Below are 18578 nucleotides of genomic sequence, written 5' to 3' on the forward strand. Positions count from 1 at the left end.
CATATTTAATTTTTTTCTTTACTAAAAATTCTCTTTCCTTAATTTGAAATCATGTTTAGCATGACAATATTTGTGATGATAAAAAAAAACACTTCTTTAAGTAAAAACATACTTTTGGGAGGAGTTTTCTTTTTTAAAATAATTCAGGATAACTTCCATTTTCATTTTGGTCATTTAACGTACGGTTTAATGTTCTCAGAGAACAATCTTTCAGAAATAAATATGGATGCCTGTCACTTTGCACAGGTCAAAATGAGTTATGCACTTTTGAAAGGCAAATTGAACCATTTACGACCCCACCCTTTCCACCTACATTGTCTAAAAAAATGAATCTTAAACTTAAGTCAGTAACATTTCAAATGATATATTTTCCTTTATGAGAGTCTCTCTTCACACCTAGGGAAGAAAACAGGTTAAAGTAGGTTGGGAAGGGAGGAAAGACAAAGCAATGGATGAAATACAGGATTTGTAATATTTATTTAAAATCTCGTATTGAATGTTTCCTAGCAAAATGTTGAATGGTCGTCGTACAGTTAGTGGTTCTCAGCCAGAAAACTTTATGGAATGCCTCAACTAAATGATTGCTCATGCTTTCTTTCCTGTGTGCTTGATATCTTGGAATTTCAAATTACTTTTTTAATATAATTTTTAAAATTTGACAGTATTTGTTGATAATTGCTTTGTGTTTGGGGAAAAAAGGCCACAGGCATTTTAGTGAAGATTATTTATTGAGTTCTGATTATCTTTATGTGCTTAGAAGTAAAACATGTCACAGATAAATGAAGTAACAACACTGAGAGATAGAGTTACCTAAATCCACCTAAACTGGCAAATTGTTTATGTTCCCTACAACTCACCTAACTTATAGAACCTTAATTAAATATTTTTAAAAGAGTCATTATAAATCTAATATGCGGACCTAATATTGTGAGTGTGTATCACTTTTCAGAAGTATAGAAGGATAAATGATATTCAGACATGATTATTTTTTTCTTTTTTCTTTTTTGAGACAAAGTCTTACTCTATGACCAGGCTGGAGTGCAGTGGTGTGATCTTGGCTCACTGCAACCTCTGCCTCCCTGGTTCAAGCGATTCTCCTGCCTCAACCTTCCAAGTAGCTGGGACTACAGTTGCCCACCACCATGCCCAGCTAATTTTTGTATTTTTAGTAGAGACGGGGTTTCACCATGTTGGCCAACTTGGTCTCAATCTTCTGATCTCATGATCTGCCTGTCTGGGCCTCTCAAAGTGTTGAGATTACAGATATGAGCCACCACACCTGGCCAAGACATGCTTTAAAAGTATGTTTGCAAATGGTAGACAATTTTAAAAAGAAAAAAAAAATCACCTTTATTCTTGATAATTAACATGATTTCGTTTGTCAAGCACCAACTCGGTTTTTTAAAAAGTAGACGTTGACCGTTACAAGCAAATATGATAGAATGGACTATACAGTACCAGTGGAGGAGCTCAACATTTATCTTCTAAAAATCTGCTTGTTTTTCCTTCCCACTTCTTACTCACAAAACACAAAATGTACTAGTGCTAAAACATTAAATTATTTTTCTCTCTTGAAGTCCAGAGTTCTCATCCCAAAGCCCATGTGGTCATCAGTTGTCATAATGTTCCATGCCAATCTGGAATAAAATGTGGCGAATGGGCATTCCATTAAAAATGATTATTTACTTGTAAAGTCTTACATTACATATTTGACCATACAATTCCCCCTCTCTTCAACCAGAGGAGTATAAAAAAAATAAATTATGAAATTTTCAATTCCAAGAGAAATTCAGCATTAATGATTTTTTTTAAAGAAAACAATATAGGAGATAAAACTGAATATATTTATTTTGCAAATGTAATTCCCCATTAACAAAGAAATATATAGAGAATGTTTCATTTGCAGCTGCCTAACAGAGGGGTAATTGACTAATAAACGCCTCATGCTCTTTATTTTAAAATAGTCTTTCTAGGCCAGGCCCAGTGGCTCATGCCTGTAATTCCAGGGCTTTGGGAGGCCCAGAAGAGAGGATCACTCGAGGCCAGGTGTTCTGGGCATGGTGGCATGCACCTGTAGACCTCGCTACTCAGGAGGTTGTGGCGACAGGATCACTCGAGTTGAGAAGTTTGAGGCCATAGTGAGCTACAACTGTGCCACCTACTCCAGTCTGGGCAATGCAATGAGACCCTGTCTCTTAAAACAAAAACAAAAACAAAAAAACCAAAAGCCTCTGCGGTACTGGCATGGTTACATTATCATCAAAAATGAATGCTTCTCAAAATCCGGCCAATGAAATAATATTGTTTCATATTTTTTCATTATCTTATTACTAAAAATAGTTCACAAGCAGAAGTTTATTTCCAAAAAAATTCAGTGTCATTGATATGTACTGGAACTGTTACCAAAATATATCAGTTTTTAGATATAAGGATATCAATGGCACTCCCATTCCCCATGACCCAAAGAAATTTAAACTTATCCAGATACAGATGATAATACATAAATATTTTTGTGAGAAAACCTTTTTGCTTTACAATGCTACTTATGTGTCTAGATAAGTTAATGTCTATTCAAACTAAACACATTACACAGCACATTTTCTTTTATATCTTGAAAAGCATACATGAGCAAAAGTGGAAGAGAAAACGGTTGATTAGAAAAGCCCACAGTCTTTCAGATTCTCTTTGATGATTATATCTGTAACTGCATCAAACACAAACTTGACATTTTGGGTATCAGTAGCACAGGTCATGTGGGAATAAATTTCCTTATCTTCTTTTTTTAAATTCAGGTCTAGAAACTGGTTCTTGATGTAGTTTCCTGCATCTTCAAATGTATTTGGCCCTTGTTAAACAAAATATTTTAAGAGGTAAAGATTAATCGCATGTTAAAAAGAACAGACTATAAATAGTAACAGTAAGTTTTAGGATTTTACTTTGATATACTAAGTATTGCAAAATCATAAAGGCAAGGGTCAATTGTGAGGGTGCTGGGAACTGTGCTTACCCTGGTGGGAGCTCCCAGAGGCTACAAGGTAAACTCTGCATCAGAAAGCTCACAATACAGTAGAAATGCCAAAATATTAATAAAAAAAGAGTGACTGATACAAACTTACATAAACATCAAATACCGTGTGCATGTTTGTGAGTATGGGTGTGAATGTTTATACAAGCTAAAAGAGAAAAAGAATGGATAAGCGAGATGACTATGGTGCAGAGGAGGTGGTATTTGGGCTGGACGTTGAGAGGCAGCTGCAACAGAGAAAAGTAAGTGAAAGCAAATAGTAAAAGTGAGAATGATACCGCCAGACCTGAGGGAAGAGAAGGGAAACAGATTGAGCTTTGAAGAATCTAGTTGGATAGAAATGAAAGATTTTTGTAGAGGAATTGTAGGAAATCAAGTAGAAGAGATGCTATGGGCTAGATTATAGACTATGTTACTTACAAGACAAAGGAGTTAGGATGAGACATAAAAGGCTATAGAGAGGTGGTCTTGACTGATGTGTTATAAGCACTAACACAATGAAGGCTCTGCTTGAGAAAGTTTAGTCCAATAGCAGGAAGCACAATGAATCAATTGAGACAAGGCAGAAATACTATAAGTAGGCTAAAAAATACAGGACAACTAAAAATGATCTGTTGATGGCTTTATAACAATATGCTTTGTGGGGACTTGACAAGGGATGGAGCAGTAGCATAAAGATTTTCTAAAGAAATAAGTCTTTGTTTCCTACTTTATTGTTACTAGAAGCAAAACTCCATAAGGGACAAGCTTTAAAGCCATATAACCTGGCTATAATCCAAAACACTGGCAGTACCAAATGCTGGTGAGGGTATGGACTTACAGGAGTTAATTGCTTGTGGAAATGCGAAATGGTACCGTCACTTTGAAAGGCAATTTGGCAGTTTCTTACAAAGCTAAAGATAGTCTTACCATACAATCTAGCAATCACACTTTCAGGCATTTACCTAGAAACTTATGTCTACACAGAAGCCTGCACATGGATGTTTACAGCATGTTTTTCCATAATTGTCAAAAATTGGGAGCAACCAAGATGTCCTTCTGTAGCTGAAAGGTTAAACTGTGGTGCATTTAAGGAATAGAATATTAATTTAGAAATAAAAAAATTAGCTATCAATCCATAAAAAGACATGGAGGAAACTTAAAAATACATACTGCTAAGTGAAAGAAGACAGTAAGAAAATGCTACATGTCATCTAATTCCAGTTATACTGCATTCTGGAAAAGGCAAAAGGATAGAAACAGTAAAAAGATCAGTGGTTGCCAGGAGTGTGGGGAGGGAGGAGGCATGAATAGGGGACACGGGATTTTTAGGGCAGTGAAGCTGCTCTATATAATACTGTAATGGTGGATACATGACCTGCATTTGTCAAAACACATAGAACTATGTGACATAAAGAGTGAACCCTAATTAAATGATGGGCTTGGCAGGGTGCAGCAGTTCATGCCTATAATCCCAGCTATACCTGTAATCCCAAGGAGGGTGGATCACCTGAGGTCAGGAGTTCAAGACCAGCGTGACCAACACGGCGAAACCCCGTCTCTACTAAAAATACAAAAATCAGCTGCTTGTGGTGGCGCAGGCCTGTAATCCCAGCTACTCAGGAGGCTGAGACAGGAGAATAGCTTGAACTCAGTAGGTGAAGGCTGCAGTGAGCCAAGATTGTGCCACTGTACTCCAGCCTAGGCGACAAAGTTAGACTCCTCAAAAAACAAACAAACAAACAAACAAACAAAAAAGAAAGTATATGGGAACTCTTTGTACTTTCTGTTGAAACATTTCATTTCTCTATAAACTAAAAACTGCTCTAAGATATAAATCCTATTATATATATAAAATATAAAATCTTTAATTTTGAGTTTATATTTAATTAGTAATATTCAATATATGTGAATATTATTTGTTATATGCAAAATATAATTAGTCACACGATAAATGTGTGAATATATTATAGATATTTATAATTACAGAAAAAAGATACAAGCCCTGATTGTAGATTGACCAACATACATATCTGTTTTGACAGAATGCCTTGCTCCTAGTAACATCTGGGTAACCTAACATACCTAAGTGGTGAAACTGGATTTGTATTTTTGTTTAAATCATAAATATGGCTGGGTGAAATGGCTCACACTTGTAATCCCAGCACTTTGGGAGGCCAAGGTGGACAGATCACTTGAGGTTGGGAATTCGAGACCAGCTTGGCAAACATAGTGAAACCCCACTGCAACTGAAAATACAAAAATTAACTGGGTGTGGTGGCATGTGCCAGTGGTTCCAGCTACTTGGGAGGCTGAGACAGTAGAATCGTTTGAACCCGGGAGGCAAAGGCTGCAGCCTGGGCAACAGAGGGAGCTCCATGTCAAAAAAGTAAAATAAATATTTTTTTCTTAGGTAATTTTATTACCAACAGAGCATCCAACTATTTACAAAACAACAACAACCACAACAACAGAAAAAAATTCTTTCTGAAGGAGAAACAGTCCTCCTGTGGAATGTCACATTTACAGTCTCTGACTAACAGGAGCAACACTAAAATCCAAGATCCAAGAAAACCAGAAAAAAATGATGTCATTATTCATTCCCAAATTCATTCGTGCTATGTCTCTAGAAACACCTCAGACATTGAAGAACCTTTGAGATCTACTATAGCATTAGAAGAGTTCAGTGGGAAATACATTAAAAATGCCAATTTGTAATAAGATTTGCATTCCTGTTATAATTTTGAAGACAGTTCAGTTTGCAATGTCATTTGACACATTCTACGGAGTAGCAACCCTGGTCCATCTAACCCCTTCAGGTTTATTTCATTAGGGCCTGGCTTTAATGTAGACAATGTAGAGAGGGTTCTTCTTTATTTGTCAGTTTTTTTTCAGTTTGGATCTTAAACATGACTCAAAAATGATCATAAGCCTCATCCTTGTAAGTATTAAATGCCATGATCCAGATAGGAAATATGTGTTTATACAGAAATTTATTACTACGGAACCAAAAGAAAAGAATCTTACCAGTGTATTCTGGAAAGCAGATACTAAGATGCACCTTGGTTACTTTTTCTTGAAAGAGATCTTTTTTGTTGAGGAACAGGACAATGGAAGTTGTTGAAAAATACTTGTGATTACAGATACTGTTGAACAGGTGAAGGCTTTCATGCATTCTATTCTGTTAGGTATCAGAAATGAGAATGGGTAGGATTATTATCTGCAAAATGTGAATATTGGGCATCATGAACAAGGATTTAGAACTAACACCAATCTTTGGAAAACCCTCATGAGTTGGGCAATGTGATAGTGTTTCTGAAAAGCGCTAAGATTATTTTTAACCCTGGCTTTGTTTAGACTTACCACTTCTTCATCTTCCACGAGAACCATGTCATAGGCACTAAGCGCGGCACAGAATATAATGCACGTAACTCCTTCAAAGCAGTGAATCCACTTCTTTCTCTCAGATCTCTGTCCACCTACATCAAACATCCTTTAAGAAAACATCAAATAAATAATAAATCTTATCAGTATCTTGCAAAATGTTCCTTGAGGTTAACATTTAGAGTTATAAATGGGTGATCCCATATCTTCAAAAGGTATTCCTTTGACTTTTCTTGATTATAAAATAAAATTTATTTGGTCAAATGCCTGTTCAAGGACTATAGAGAGAAAATTGTCTCCACGCAAACTAGAATGAAATAATTTACACACTTTGAGAAACTAGGAAATGTAAGAGAGTTTAGAGTTTTAGTAAAACATTCATTAGCCATAGAAGATTTTGGTCAAAATTTAGACCTATTCTCTTGAATGAAAAGAAACTGGAAGAAGATTGGAAGTTGCTGTAGTTCTGATGCTATGGTTCTGGCCTATATTTTTTTAGATTTTCCTACATTCGTTTACTCAAACGATTATTGTTTGTGTTCTATGTACTAGACACTGCGCTAGGTCTACTGGCACAGAGATGAAAAGGTATGGTCCCTATCTTCAAAGGACTTTCTGTCTTATACAGAAAAAACAAGTAAGTTACAATAACATTATGTAAAAAATATTCTAATACGCAGGGAAAATATGAGCCTACAGGAAGCTTTACGTCAGCCTGAGGGATCATGACACTTAGAGAAGGTATTTGAAAACTCAGCCTTTCTTCTACTTCTGTATTTTGGTAAAAGAGATCATTGTGGACAGAGAACTCAATTTTAAAAACTAGGAGTTGGGCGGCAAAAATTTAGGTTTATATCAAAGAAACTGTTTAATGTTTGCCGCCTCAGGGCTTTTGCACTGTCTCTTTCCTTTTCCTGTGACAAAGATGACTGCTTTTTTCTCAACTCTGCAGTCAGCATCAATAAAAAGAAGTCTCCTGGAGCATCCATGTAAATTGCACCTCTCTCCATACTCCATTTATTTTCTATAATATCATTTTCTTTCCTTTATGGTAATCATCACAATCGATAATTCCAGGTTTAGTTATTTAGTTTTTATATGTGCAATATCTATCATCTCCCTAATACAATAACAGCCTCGTGAGGTCAGGAACATTTTCTGTATTAGTAACTGCTGTATTCCTAATTCCTGGCACCATGCCCAACATATAACAGGCAAACAAAAAATATTTGTTAAATAGATGAATAGATTCCATGTTAAGTGAGTAGAGAGGCAGGAAACACAGCATACATGCTATGTTCTCTCATGCCTTGGTAACTTACACATGTTTATAAAAAGCATGTAAGCAAGTAATTTAGTTTTGCAAAAATAAAAAGTAAGGTAAAAACATTGAGCTATATGGCCTAACAACTATCCATTTATTCACTCATTCATCCTTTATTCCACAAATATTTACTACATACTTATTATATGCCAGACACCAAGGATTCAGAAGAAGCTTTTAAACTGATGGTGGTGGTAGTGATTGGTGTGTGTGTTTGAAATAGACTTTAGATATCCTTATAGAATATCTCATATGGATTCAGATATCCTATATAGATACCTAAAAGAGACTTTAGATATCCATATAGGAATCTGATATGGATTCAGATATCCTATGTAGATACCTGGAAATAGACTTAATATGAAATATCTTCATGAAAATAGACTTCAAATATCGATATAGGAAGTGTAGGGGGTGGGCTGTAATTTGAAATGAAGTGATCAGAAACTGTAGAAGATGACAGATTTGTAAAAACCTAAGGAGATGAGGGGTTGAGGCAACTGGATATCTGGAGCAAACAATATTATAGGCACAGGTGACAGAGGAATCAGCAAGAGCAAAGGACTTCAGCTGTGAGCTGCACATGGTCAGCCAGCAGTGGATTTACTGGTCCTTTCATGTTACATGAGAAATACAGATTTCATATTGCAGACAATAGAGGACTATGGGTGATTTTTAGATAGGGAATTGACATTTTTTGTATGTCTGTTGTTGTGACAGATCACTTTGATATGAGTCCAAAAGATGGACTTAATGAGGAAGAGATTAGAAGCAAAGAAATAAATTATAGGGCCATCATAATAGTTTAAACCCAAGGTATTAAGTACCAAAAAGCATCCAGGTTTTACAGACTTCAAGGGTAATAGTTTTACTTGGAGTAATAAATGTCAGCCGGTCTGCTTATTGAAAATAATCAAAAGTACAGTATATTATACCTCAGATTTCACATATGAACGAAGTAAAGATATATAGAACTAATATTCCTCAAATAATGTACCAATGCAAAATCACTCCATTAAGCAGTAGATTAAAAGAGAAGATTCTCACAATATTGAAGATAATGGTTAAGAGTTCAGTAGTTAATGGTGTGAAAATTGAAATTTGGTGTTTATAAAGAATATTATATGTGCTACTAATTAGCAAATTGCAGTTTCAGGCTTGCAAAATAAATGGAGGAAGGGGACCAAATTTTGGCTTTAATGTTATATTATGTGAAAATTAACCAGTACATTTAATTTAAAAAAATTAAACAACATTCTCACGGAAACAAGGATTATAAATATGTATTCATACATTTAAATTGTTCAACAACTGTTTTGTTGATCCATAAAAAAAACCTTAGTTTTTTTCAGACTTCATAAACTGGAGTTTTATCTATTTCTTTGTTGAAATTACTTTTAAAGTATAAATCACATTTAAACTATAAAATGTGATGGAAATGGAAATAGTTGAGATCATGACTTTCATGTTCTCCTTAGTTTTCCACATCACCAGTTGTAATGGATTAATCTTAATTTAACACACCCAATAAGAGTTTACTATTTGCTGGGCATATAAGCACCTTACAGTGATTCACTCATTTAAACCTCTTCAGGAACTTTCAAGGTAGGTACATTTAGCATTCTTACTTTTTCAGATGAGCCCTTAAGCAAACTGGCTGCGACTTATTATTTCAACTAATATTTGTTGAGCTGCTATGTACCTGGCACCATGATTGGTTCCATAAGTTCTGTGGGTATGATAGTTATGCCCTGAAAGTTGTTAACTTGCTAAATATAAGTCCTTTACTTACAGCAGGTGCACAGCTAGCGCTGATGCCTGCAGTTAGCTTTAAAACCCTCACTAGTGGACTGAAAGTGTCTTTGCTGTGGAGTTTATCCTTCTCCTCCCAGGTCAGGCAGTACTTTTATGTTGTCAAACAGGTCACTGAGCAAAAGTTTTAATCTCTCTTCTTCTGGGAGGTTTTGTTCTTTTCTTTTAATGAAAATAATCATCTATCACCTTTCAGATGTACATAAATGCTCCATTTGGTCATATATGAGTATATTGTGGATCATTTGTTAGCAAAGAAATGTGATGCTGTGATTGAACAGTGATGCTTGACTTGTGGATTTTGGCAACGTGAAGGTGGAGTGTACATTCCTAGGTTTAAACTCCTGGTGGACTTTTCACACTGAAACCACCCTTCTTAACCCCACCCATTGGATTTTTCATTAGTCAGGATTTCTGTAGTCCTAATTTCTTTCACTCTTAATCCCCACCTCAGGGGAAAAATCCCCTTTCCATTGCTTAACGGAAAACCGGTCATGGAGCCAGGACAAAAGCTAATGGAATGTTTGTGCTAACGGAGCCCACTGTGCAATTGCCACGGCAGTGACGGCAGTGCTGTAGGAATCCAATTGTGGGATGCCTCGGGTAAGCCTTCTCCACTCAGCAGAGCTGGCGTTCATCCTGCCAACCTTTGTTTGTAGTCTCTTTTTCTCGGCTTTTATGCCAAATTATGCCATTTTCTTTCTTTCTGATTGATATTCTATTCTTTTAGTCACATTTTCAATTCCATTATATATTCAGTTAGATTCTATTCACATCTTAAAAGTCTGGAACACTCATCTTTTTAAGGTGACTTGGCAATTGCTCAGATTTCCTGCATAGTGACCAAGTATTTTACCTCAGAGAAAACCGTCTTATTTCTCTCATGTTAATGGTTTCATTTTTTGTTTTTTGGTGTGTGTGGGGTTAATGATAAAAACAGTAATAGGAATTATTAAGATATGGGAACTCTAACTTGTGGGTTCTATGGGGGACATAAACTCCCCAGGACGAGGGGAAAAAAGGAAACTTGTATACTTCCTACATATTTATTTTCTACAACATAATGTTTTCAAATGGGTGTTTCCCAAATCTGAAACATTTGAAGAATCTCTGAGATGAAAATCAGAGTAACAGCAAACTCACTGGCTGTGTCTTAACTTTCTCTGCTGATTCAGCTGCTTTGCAGCCTACTAACAATGTGTTAACAGGTGTAAGAGATAGCTAGTCTCCTCTTCAGATAAACACGTACAACTGTGATAAATGACAATCATGGGAGTAATACTTAACAGTTGAATTAAATTCATATTGGAATTGTGTGCTCTCCCTGAAAAATGAATTCAAATCCATAGTTCTATTTGTTCCTTGTAACAATTCTTTGAAGGGAAAATAGTATTTACCCATTTCTTGACCAAAGTGAAGAAATTGGCCTTTGAGAAGCTAAGGTGGTTTGTTCCTAAACTCACAGTTAGTAAATGATAGAATTTATGTAATATGACCCACAGCCCTGTGCTCTTTCGGCATGTCATGCAGCTTCTAATAAACATGTTTTAATTGGTTTAGCTTTCTCCCGAGGAAGAGAGGACAAAGATTGCTCAGTCTTAGCATTCTGTTTATATCAATAAAATGGATTCTGAAAGTCTATCTTAGGTTGAACGCTTATAATCTTCTCATTTTATGACTCATTTGATAAACAATATTTGTGTGTGTGTGCAGATTGACGTAGGAGCCATAGGTCCAGGGAGCATTGAACATTTCTCTAATGCCATCTGCTATTATTGAACTGAAATGCTCATTAGCAAATCAGACCAACAGTCAGTTTTGTTTCTGTATTGATTCTCTTGGAAACTGTTTTAGCTCTAAGAATGAGTTACATTTGTTTTGCTAATATCGTAATCATTTATTTTTCATGCATCTCTTTTCAGTTTTAGCTTTTCCCCTAAATTTTAATTTAGTCCTTATTTTATGGAGTTGTAAAGTATTACTACCTATGAAAACAATTTGGAGATCCCCAAAGGGAAGTAATTGCTTTTATTTGGGGCTGAAGAAATATTCTCTCTTATACATAAAAATCAAAACAAAACAAATAGCTTTATCGTGACCATTCTGAGAGAGACAAAATTAAAATCAGTGAAAACATGTATATTTGCTGCCTGGAGTTTTGGATTGGTCAAATATAATAGATTATTAATGAGGGAAATGGACATGCTTGAATACTCTTAATTCCCCAAAGAATTAAAGTAACTGGAGCCTTACTGATATTACAAGGAACTTACAGGCCTTATTTGGGATTTTGTGTGGGTTTTTTTGGTCTTGTTTATTTCGAGTTTTTAAGGAGGGATAATATGTATTTGGTTGTTAAGTCTGACATTTGTTGGAATTCTTAAAGTTAAAAAAATTTAAATAACTAAAATTTATGATGTAACTAAATAAAAATTGACAGGCCAGCCTCTTTTTTTTTTTTTTTTTTTGAGATGGAGTCATGCTCTGTCACCCAGGCTAGAGCAGTGGCACCATCTTGGCTCATTGCAACCTCTGCCTCCTGGGTTCAAGCTAGTCTCCTGCCTCAGCCTCCTGAGTAGCTGGGATTTCAGGCGCCCACATCACGCCCTGCTAATTTTTGTATTTTTAGTAGAGACAGGGTTTCGGCATCTTGGCCAAATGGTCTTGAACTCCTGACCTCGCGATCCACCCACCTCAGAGTCCCAAAGTACAGGGATTACAGGCCTGCGCCCGGCACCCAATCTTAGGCCAGGCTTTTAAGTGACAGCTGAACACCGATTATTAAATTGTCCAAGGCATTAATATAGGGCGAACCACCAGAGTTTTATGGCTTTATATTAAACAATTGAGTAAAGTAAACCCTTGTGTTTTATAGTTCTAGTAAGTAGTTGGCAAAGCTTTGAGCTTTATGATTTATGTTAAACAGTTGGCTAATAGTGGATCATGTGAGATTATTCACATTTCATATCAGAATAGATTATTATAAAATAATATTCCTCTTATAAATCTTGTAAAATTATTATATCATCTAGGGTAGCTAAAAATCAACAAGGCTGCTGCAGCTAATTTATTTGTTAGATGTCTTTGCTTATCCTATAAGCCTGTACTTACCTCTGAAAAATCAGTTTCTGACATTCTCCACTATGTATTTGATTACACAAAAATAAAATCCAATCTGAGTAGGAATTTAAACATATTCTAGTGAATGGGATTTATTCAACATGTTAGTATATATCACAGCTGTTAGAATTTCTCATGATGGCTACATAGGAGACCAGGTGGCTTTGTGTCTTTACTACACAGCCATAGAAAATGGTGTCACCAATCGTTCCCTTGTGTCTGCTCCTAAAGATAGAGAAGGGTAGATACTTGCAGACAGGAAGGATATGCACAGACGTCTTAATAAATCTCTTAAATCCTCAGGATTATAAAGGAGAATCAAAAGGATTTATAGCTATAAGGAAGCCAGGTCTCCAAATCATTGGAATCATAATACCACTATATACTTTCTACTGAATGTATGCATTTGAAACTTCAGATGCCCACTAGATAACTCTCTGATTATTTAATAATGTAATTCATAAAGCCATTAAAATAAATTCTGTTACTGGAATCAATTAGACTATGGTATTTTATAATTTATTATTTTGGTAATACTAATCATGGACATGCCTGAAACAAATATATAGTATACTTGAGTTATTGCTCTATGAGATCTTATAGAGAGACTAGCAAAGCTAAATTGAGATGTAGCTGCTGGTTGGACAACCAGAGTCATTCCTAATCTGAGATGATGCATATGCCACACAAATGACCACAATGTATATAATTCAATGTCGTATCTCAGGAAAACTATAGTTTCTTTTATATCATAGATCCGCTCAAACATTCTATAAACAGTTATGGTCATTTATGAACTCTAAAGCTCTGTGTTGTAATAGTTGCTAACCTTTTTTCCTTGGCTCCCATATAGTTTTAAGTTCTTTCAATTCTGTTTGCCATCACAGAAGAATTAGGGAGGAAGTTTTTTTTTCTCTATATTTGTTTGCTAACTCCCTGTAAATCTATTTCTAAGTTATTTGTTCTGAGGAATTATTCTGTAACAATAGAAGGGCTCACATTTGCACTGTATTTTTTTCATAGTACATAGTACTTTATTGTCTATAAAGATAATTTATCAATTTGACAGTTGCAGTTCTGGTTTGATAAGAACTCTACAGTAATTTCCATTGAATTACATGATACACAATAATGATATAGTACATTGGCAGAAATAATTTTTCATTTTGGTGTTTCTATTTAAAATTTTAGAGTTCTCTAATTTAAAATGTAAATTGAGCTGTTGGTTTTAAATAGTCATAGGATGACTTATGTGATGTGAATACGAATCAATGCTAATGTAATATGTTTTAATACCTGGGCACTTGCTGAAATAAAGTTGGCAGGTACATTATTTTTATACTTCCTATTTTGAAATACTACAGAATTGTGTACTTACTCCAAAACCCTGTGCACTTTTGGCCTATCGTATTTAGCACATGAAAGAAAAGCTATTTAACAGTAAGAAGTTACTGAAGGATTAATATGTCTTAATTGATCACCCTCCTATAAGACTTAAGACAGTGCTTCACAAAATCAACCACAAAACTACAAAAGGACGGAGGAAAATTTAGAACCACATTTAAATGATTTTAAATTTCTCCTCAAGAAAAATGTATTTTAAACTATTTTTTAACAAAATTTAAATATTTTCCAAATTTTCTTGCTTAAATAGACTTGTTTTTAGAAAAATTCCTTGCATTGGAGTAAGGAGGTACTGTGTCTTCCATCCGCTTCCTCACTGAAAATGCCTTTAATAACATTGTCTTGAGTCAGAGGAAAAGCAAAGGCTCTTAAGAAAACAGTAAAGCTTGAAACCTGTTTTAGTAAACAGCAAGGACGTGGTAGGTACACAGTAAAGAGAGTGTTCTTTTCTCTCTCTCTCTCTTTTTTTTTTTTTTTTTTTCAAGACAGTCTTGCTCTGTCACCCAGGTTGGAGTGCAGTGACACAAACTTGGCTCACTACAACCTCTGCCTTTTGGGTTCAAGTGATTCTCCTGCCTCAGCCTCCTGTGTAACTGGGATAACTGGGGCAGGCCACCATGCTGGCTAATTTTTGTATTTTTAGTAGAGATAGGTTTTCACCATGTTGGCCAAGCTGGTCTGAACTCCTGACTTCAAGTGATCCACCCTCCTTGGCCTCCCAAAGTGCTGGGATTACAGGTGTGAGCTACTGTGCCAGGCCAAGAGAATGTTATATCGAAATAATTTCTAGCTGGGCTTCACAATCCAATTCACAAACCCCTTACATTTTAGCATCAATACTGTAATAGAGAATTAGCAAAAACCTTCCTCATTGCTTCATAAGGATCAACAATATGTGAAAGCAGGATAGATCACCTTCCTATGTGACTTAAGATAGTGCTTCACAAAATCAACCACAAAACTACAAAGGGACAGAGGAAAATGCCTGTGTACTGAAGGGGGTCTGGAGACCTAAGCTGGAGTCCTATTGTAAGAAAAATGTATTTTAAAATTAATATTTTATTTTAAAAATTAAGGCAAATGTTATAGTCTACTCTGTGATGGTTAATACTGAGTATCAACTGGATTGGATTGAAGGATACAAAGTATTGATCCTGGGTGTGTCTGTGAGGGTGTCCCCAAAGGAGATTACCATTTGAGTCAGTGGGCTGGGAAACGCAGCCCCACCCTGAGTCTGGGTGGGCACAGTCTAATCAGCTGCCAGCACAGCTAGAATATAAGCAAGCAGAAAAATGTAAAATGAGAAACTGGCCTAGCCTCCCAGCCTACAACTTTCTCTCTCGGGGTGGGCGGCTAAGGCGGTGGCAGTGCCAGCTGAGGGGCGCTGAGGCAGGAGAAAGATGTAGGCTGGGAGGCTAGGCCAGTTTCTCTTTGCTGCTTGCTTATGTTCTAGCTGTGCTGGCAGCTGATTAGATCGCACCCACCCAGATTAAGGGTGGCTCTGCCTTCTCAGCCCACTGACTCAAATGGTAATCTCCTTTGGTTACGTCCTCTCAGACACACCCGGGATCAGTACTTTGTATCCTTCAGGCCAATTAAGTTGATAGTATTAACCATCACATACTCATAATTTAAGTTTCAAAACTTTATGATTGTTTATACTACTTGGTTCAGAGTGAAATAAATGTTCCATAAGATGACCATGATTTTCTGAGGGTTTGTGCGTTCACTGGCAGTTGTCTTGTACCCTGGTTTTAAAAGCACTGACTTATAACGGACCACAGGATCCTCCCACTTAAAGATATTTCCCCAAAAGGCTGTCTTTTATCCTGCCTTCCGCCTTCTCTCTGAAAGGAATTATAAATGGCCAACAACGTAAAAAAAACCACACACTCTACAGAAAAAAAATTGTTTTCATCCCAGTTTATCTAACAACGCTTAGTGCCATACAGTGCAAGGAGTGTGGTCTTTGAAGACAGAAAGATATACGTTTTAATTCCATCTCTAGCATGTCTGTGAAAGTCCTTGGGGGAAAGCTTTTGTCTCAGTATAGGGGCCAGTTTTTGAGGCTATCCACTTAGCCTCCAGATAACCAAGATTGCTTATCCTGAGTATGGACAGCAATACTCAGCTCACGATGCTGGCGTCCCAGTGTAAAGACTGTACGTAGAGTGCCTGGCAGAGTGCATTTACTCATTCAGCCAAAATTACCTGCTTTCTTACTCTGCTAGCCACTATGATAAGCACTGAGGTGGAGCTATAAACAGAGGTGGCCCCTGGCCTCCAGGAGCTCAGGGGCATATGAGATAGAAACAGAAACAAAAAGAGCACACTAACAAAGAAGCAAGGCAATCATTATATATTAGTAATTAAGCAGTGTGATGTATCAATGTTGCAGTGGAGATGGATCACCCTGGCTTGGCTAATGAGGGCTGTTTATTTGCATTTCTCCTCAACTCTGCGTTTAGTGATGTCACCTTGATTGACTGAAATTGGCCATGGTGGGGTTATTTGCACCAGAAAAATCATCCAGGGCTACAAATCAGCCAGCTCTCCATTGCCTTACTGCCCCAGAAAGCCTGCTGTTAAACATTTACCAGCATGCTGCAGGGTGTATGTGACAGGGATAAGCCTGGATGGTACATAGATAAGACTATTACGCCTCCATGAGGAGACACATTTGGTATGAGAACTTAGTGATAAGAGGAGAAGTTTCTTGCAGATTCAGGGCAGAGCACTTTAGGCAAATAGACTAGCAAACACAAAGGCTTGAAATGATATATAAATTGATATATAAACAAAACTGATATATAAACAGAACTGATATATAAACAAAATAATTTTTGAGAGTCATAATTTTTGAGACAATACCAAATTGGTTGGTGTTGCAGGGAGTGACTGGGGTCTTGAGCTTTTAGGTATTCAACAGGTAACATTAATTGTCAAAACTGGCTTTTGGTCCAGACAATCTAGGACCCAGAGAGTTCTACTGGCTTACGTAAAGTAAGCTACATCAAATTATAACTCTCTGCTTAGGACTTTGCTTCATCTAATCTTTACGACAAACTTATTAGGCAAGTAAAGAAAAGGTTACCTGTGTTTCTTAACTCCTACTACTAATTATTAGATAGCCTGGAATTGGAACTTTGGTCTGGGCAGCCTCAAGGCCCACATTCAGTTCTAGTCTGTTTCAGTGAGACATTTGGAGAAGAGAAAGGAGAGTCGGACAGAAAAGGGACAGTGTTAAAAATGCTTTCACTGGGGTGGCAAGGGCAGAGGAGGAGAAACAGCTGGACTCAGGGTCCCAAAGGAAAACCCAGAAACTGGATCAAAGATGAGGAGTCTGAAGAAAGTACTGTAGTTGCCAAAAAGAACTATACAATAGTGGAACCAGGACTGACGACAAACTTCTCCTACATTTGCCAAGAGAGGATGTTGATCCCAATCTGTACAGTCCCTTTGCCCTGGTTTAATCTTTGGCTCATCTTTCAGAAAATTAACTATTTATGGGCCTAAAATTGAGGTATGAATTTTGAAGAGTTTTCTTTCCATATTAGTTGAAAATATACTGCTACTTAGATATTATATATAACACATACTTTCAAAACTTTGAGGCTTTTATCTCACTATAATAAATTTATGATGTTAATTACCATTTTTTTTTTTTTTTTGAGAGAGAGTCTTGCTCTGTCACCAGGCACCAGGCTGGAGTACAGTGGAGCTGTCTCGGCTCACTGCAACCTCTACCTTCCAGGTTAAAGCAATTCTCCTGCCTTAGCCTCTCTAGTAGCTGGGACTACAGGCACATGCCACTACACCCAGCTAATTTTTATATTTTTTAGTAGAAACGGGGTTTAACCATGTTAGCCAGGGTGGTCTCGATCTCTTGACTTCATGATCCACCCGCCTCGGCCTCCCAAAGTGCTGAGATTACAGGTGTGAGCCACCGAGCCTGGCCAATTAATAACCATTTTCTTACATTTCTCTCACAAGTGGATATGAATAATTCATAACACTTTATTTCCATTTTTTATTCTTTAAGATTATCCTCATTATTGGACGAATGAATAATCTTATATTTTTATTGATTTTTTTATTACTAAACAACACAGCTAGAACCTGATATTAATGTTTGATATTCCATATTGTCCACAATCCATACAAAAAGTATTTAAATATTAATGGGTATTTTATAACATTATAGTATGGGTTTCCATTTTTTGGTACCGTAAATGAGTGATTTTGCAGTAGACTTTCTAGGAAGCTCTCGATAATGTAACAGCAATGAAAATAATGATTTGCTTTCATACTCAAAACATGGCTATAAAATATGCTTTGTTATTGCAGTAAATAGTATCGTATTCAAATAATTCTCTTTTTAGTAATTTGCATTTTTCTAAATTAGGAAAACAGGTGTAACAGGAATATTTCAAGCAAATAAGAAAATAGAAAGGCAAAGGAAATAGGATTCCTGGCACCCATTTCTTGTATATTATTTAAATATATTTTCTTCTTTTTTTTTTTTCTGCA

General features: G+C 36.3%; 1 protein-coding gene across 1 annotated transcript in view; it reads right to left on the minus strand.

Annotated features, from left to right (window-relative positions):
- Positions 1-2618: 2618 nt before the first annotated feature.
- The window catches only part of GNAT3 (G protein subunit alpha transducin 3), a 64572-nt gene continuing 48612 nt past the window's right edge, over positions 2619-18578 (minus strand). Inside the window, exons 6-8 of the mRNA XM_003921142.3 lie at positions 6368-6497; positions 6032-6185; positions 2619-2845 (exon numbers count right to left, since the gene is read on the minus strand). Coding sequence (XP_003921191.1) covers positions 2655-2845; positions 6032-6185; positions 6368-6497 — 475 coding nt within the window. The 3' untranslated portion in view covers positions 2619-2654. The remainder of the gene's footprint in view (positions 2846-6031; positions 6186-6367; positions 6498-18578) is intronic.

This window comes from Saimiri boliviensis, chromosome 10 (genome assembly GCF_048565385.1).
Source record: "Saimiri boliviensis isolate mSaiBol1 chromosome 10, mSaiBol1.pri, whole genome shotgun sequence".
Taxonomy (NCBI): Eukaryota; Metazoa; Chordata; class Mammalia; order Primates; family Cebidae; genus Saimiri; species Saimiri boliviensis.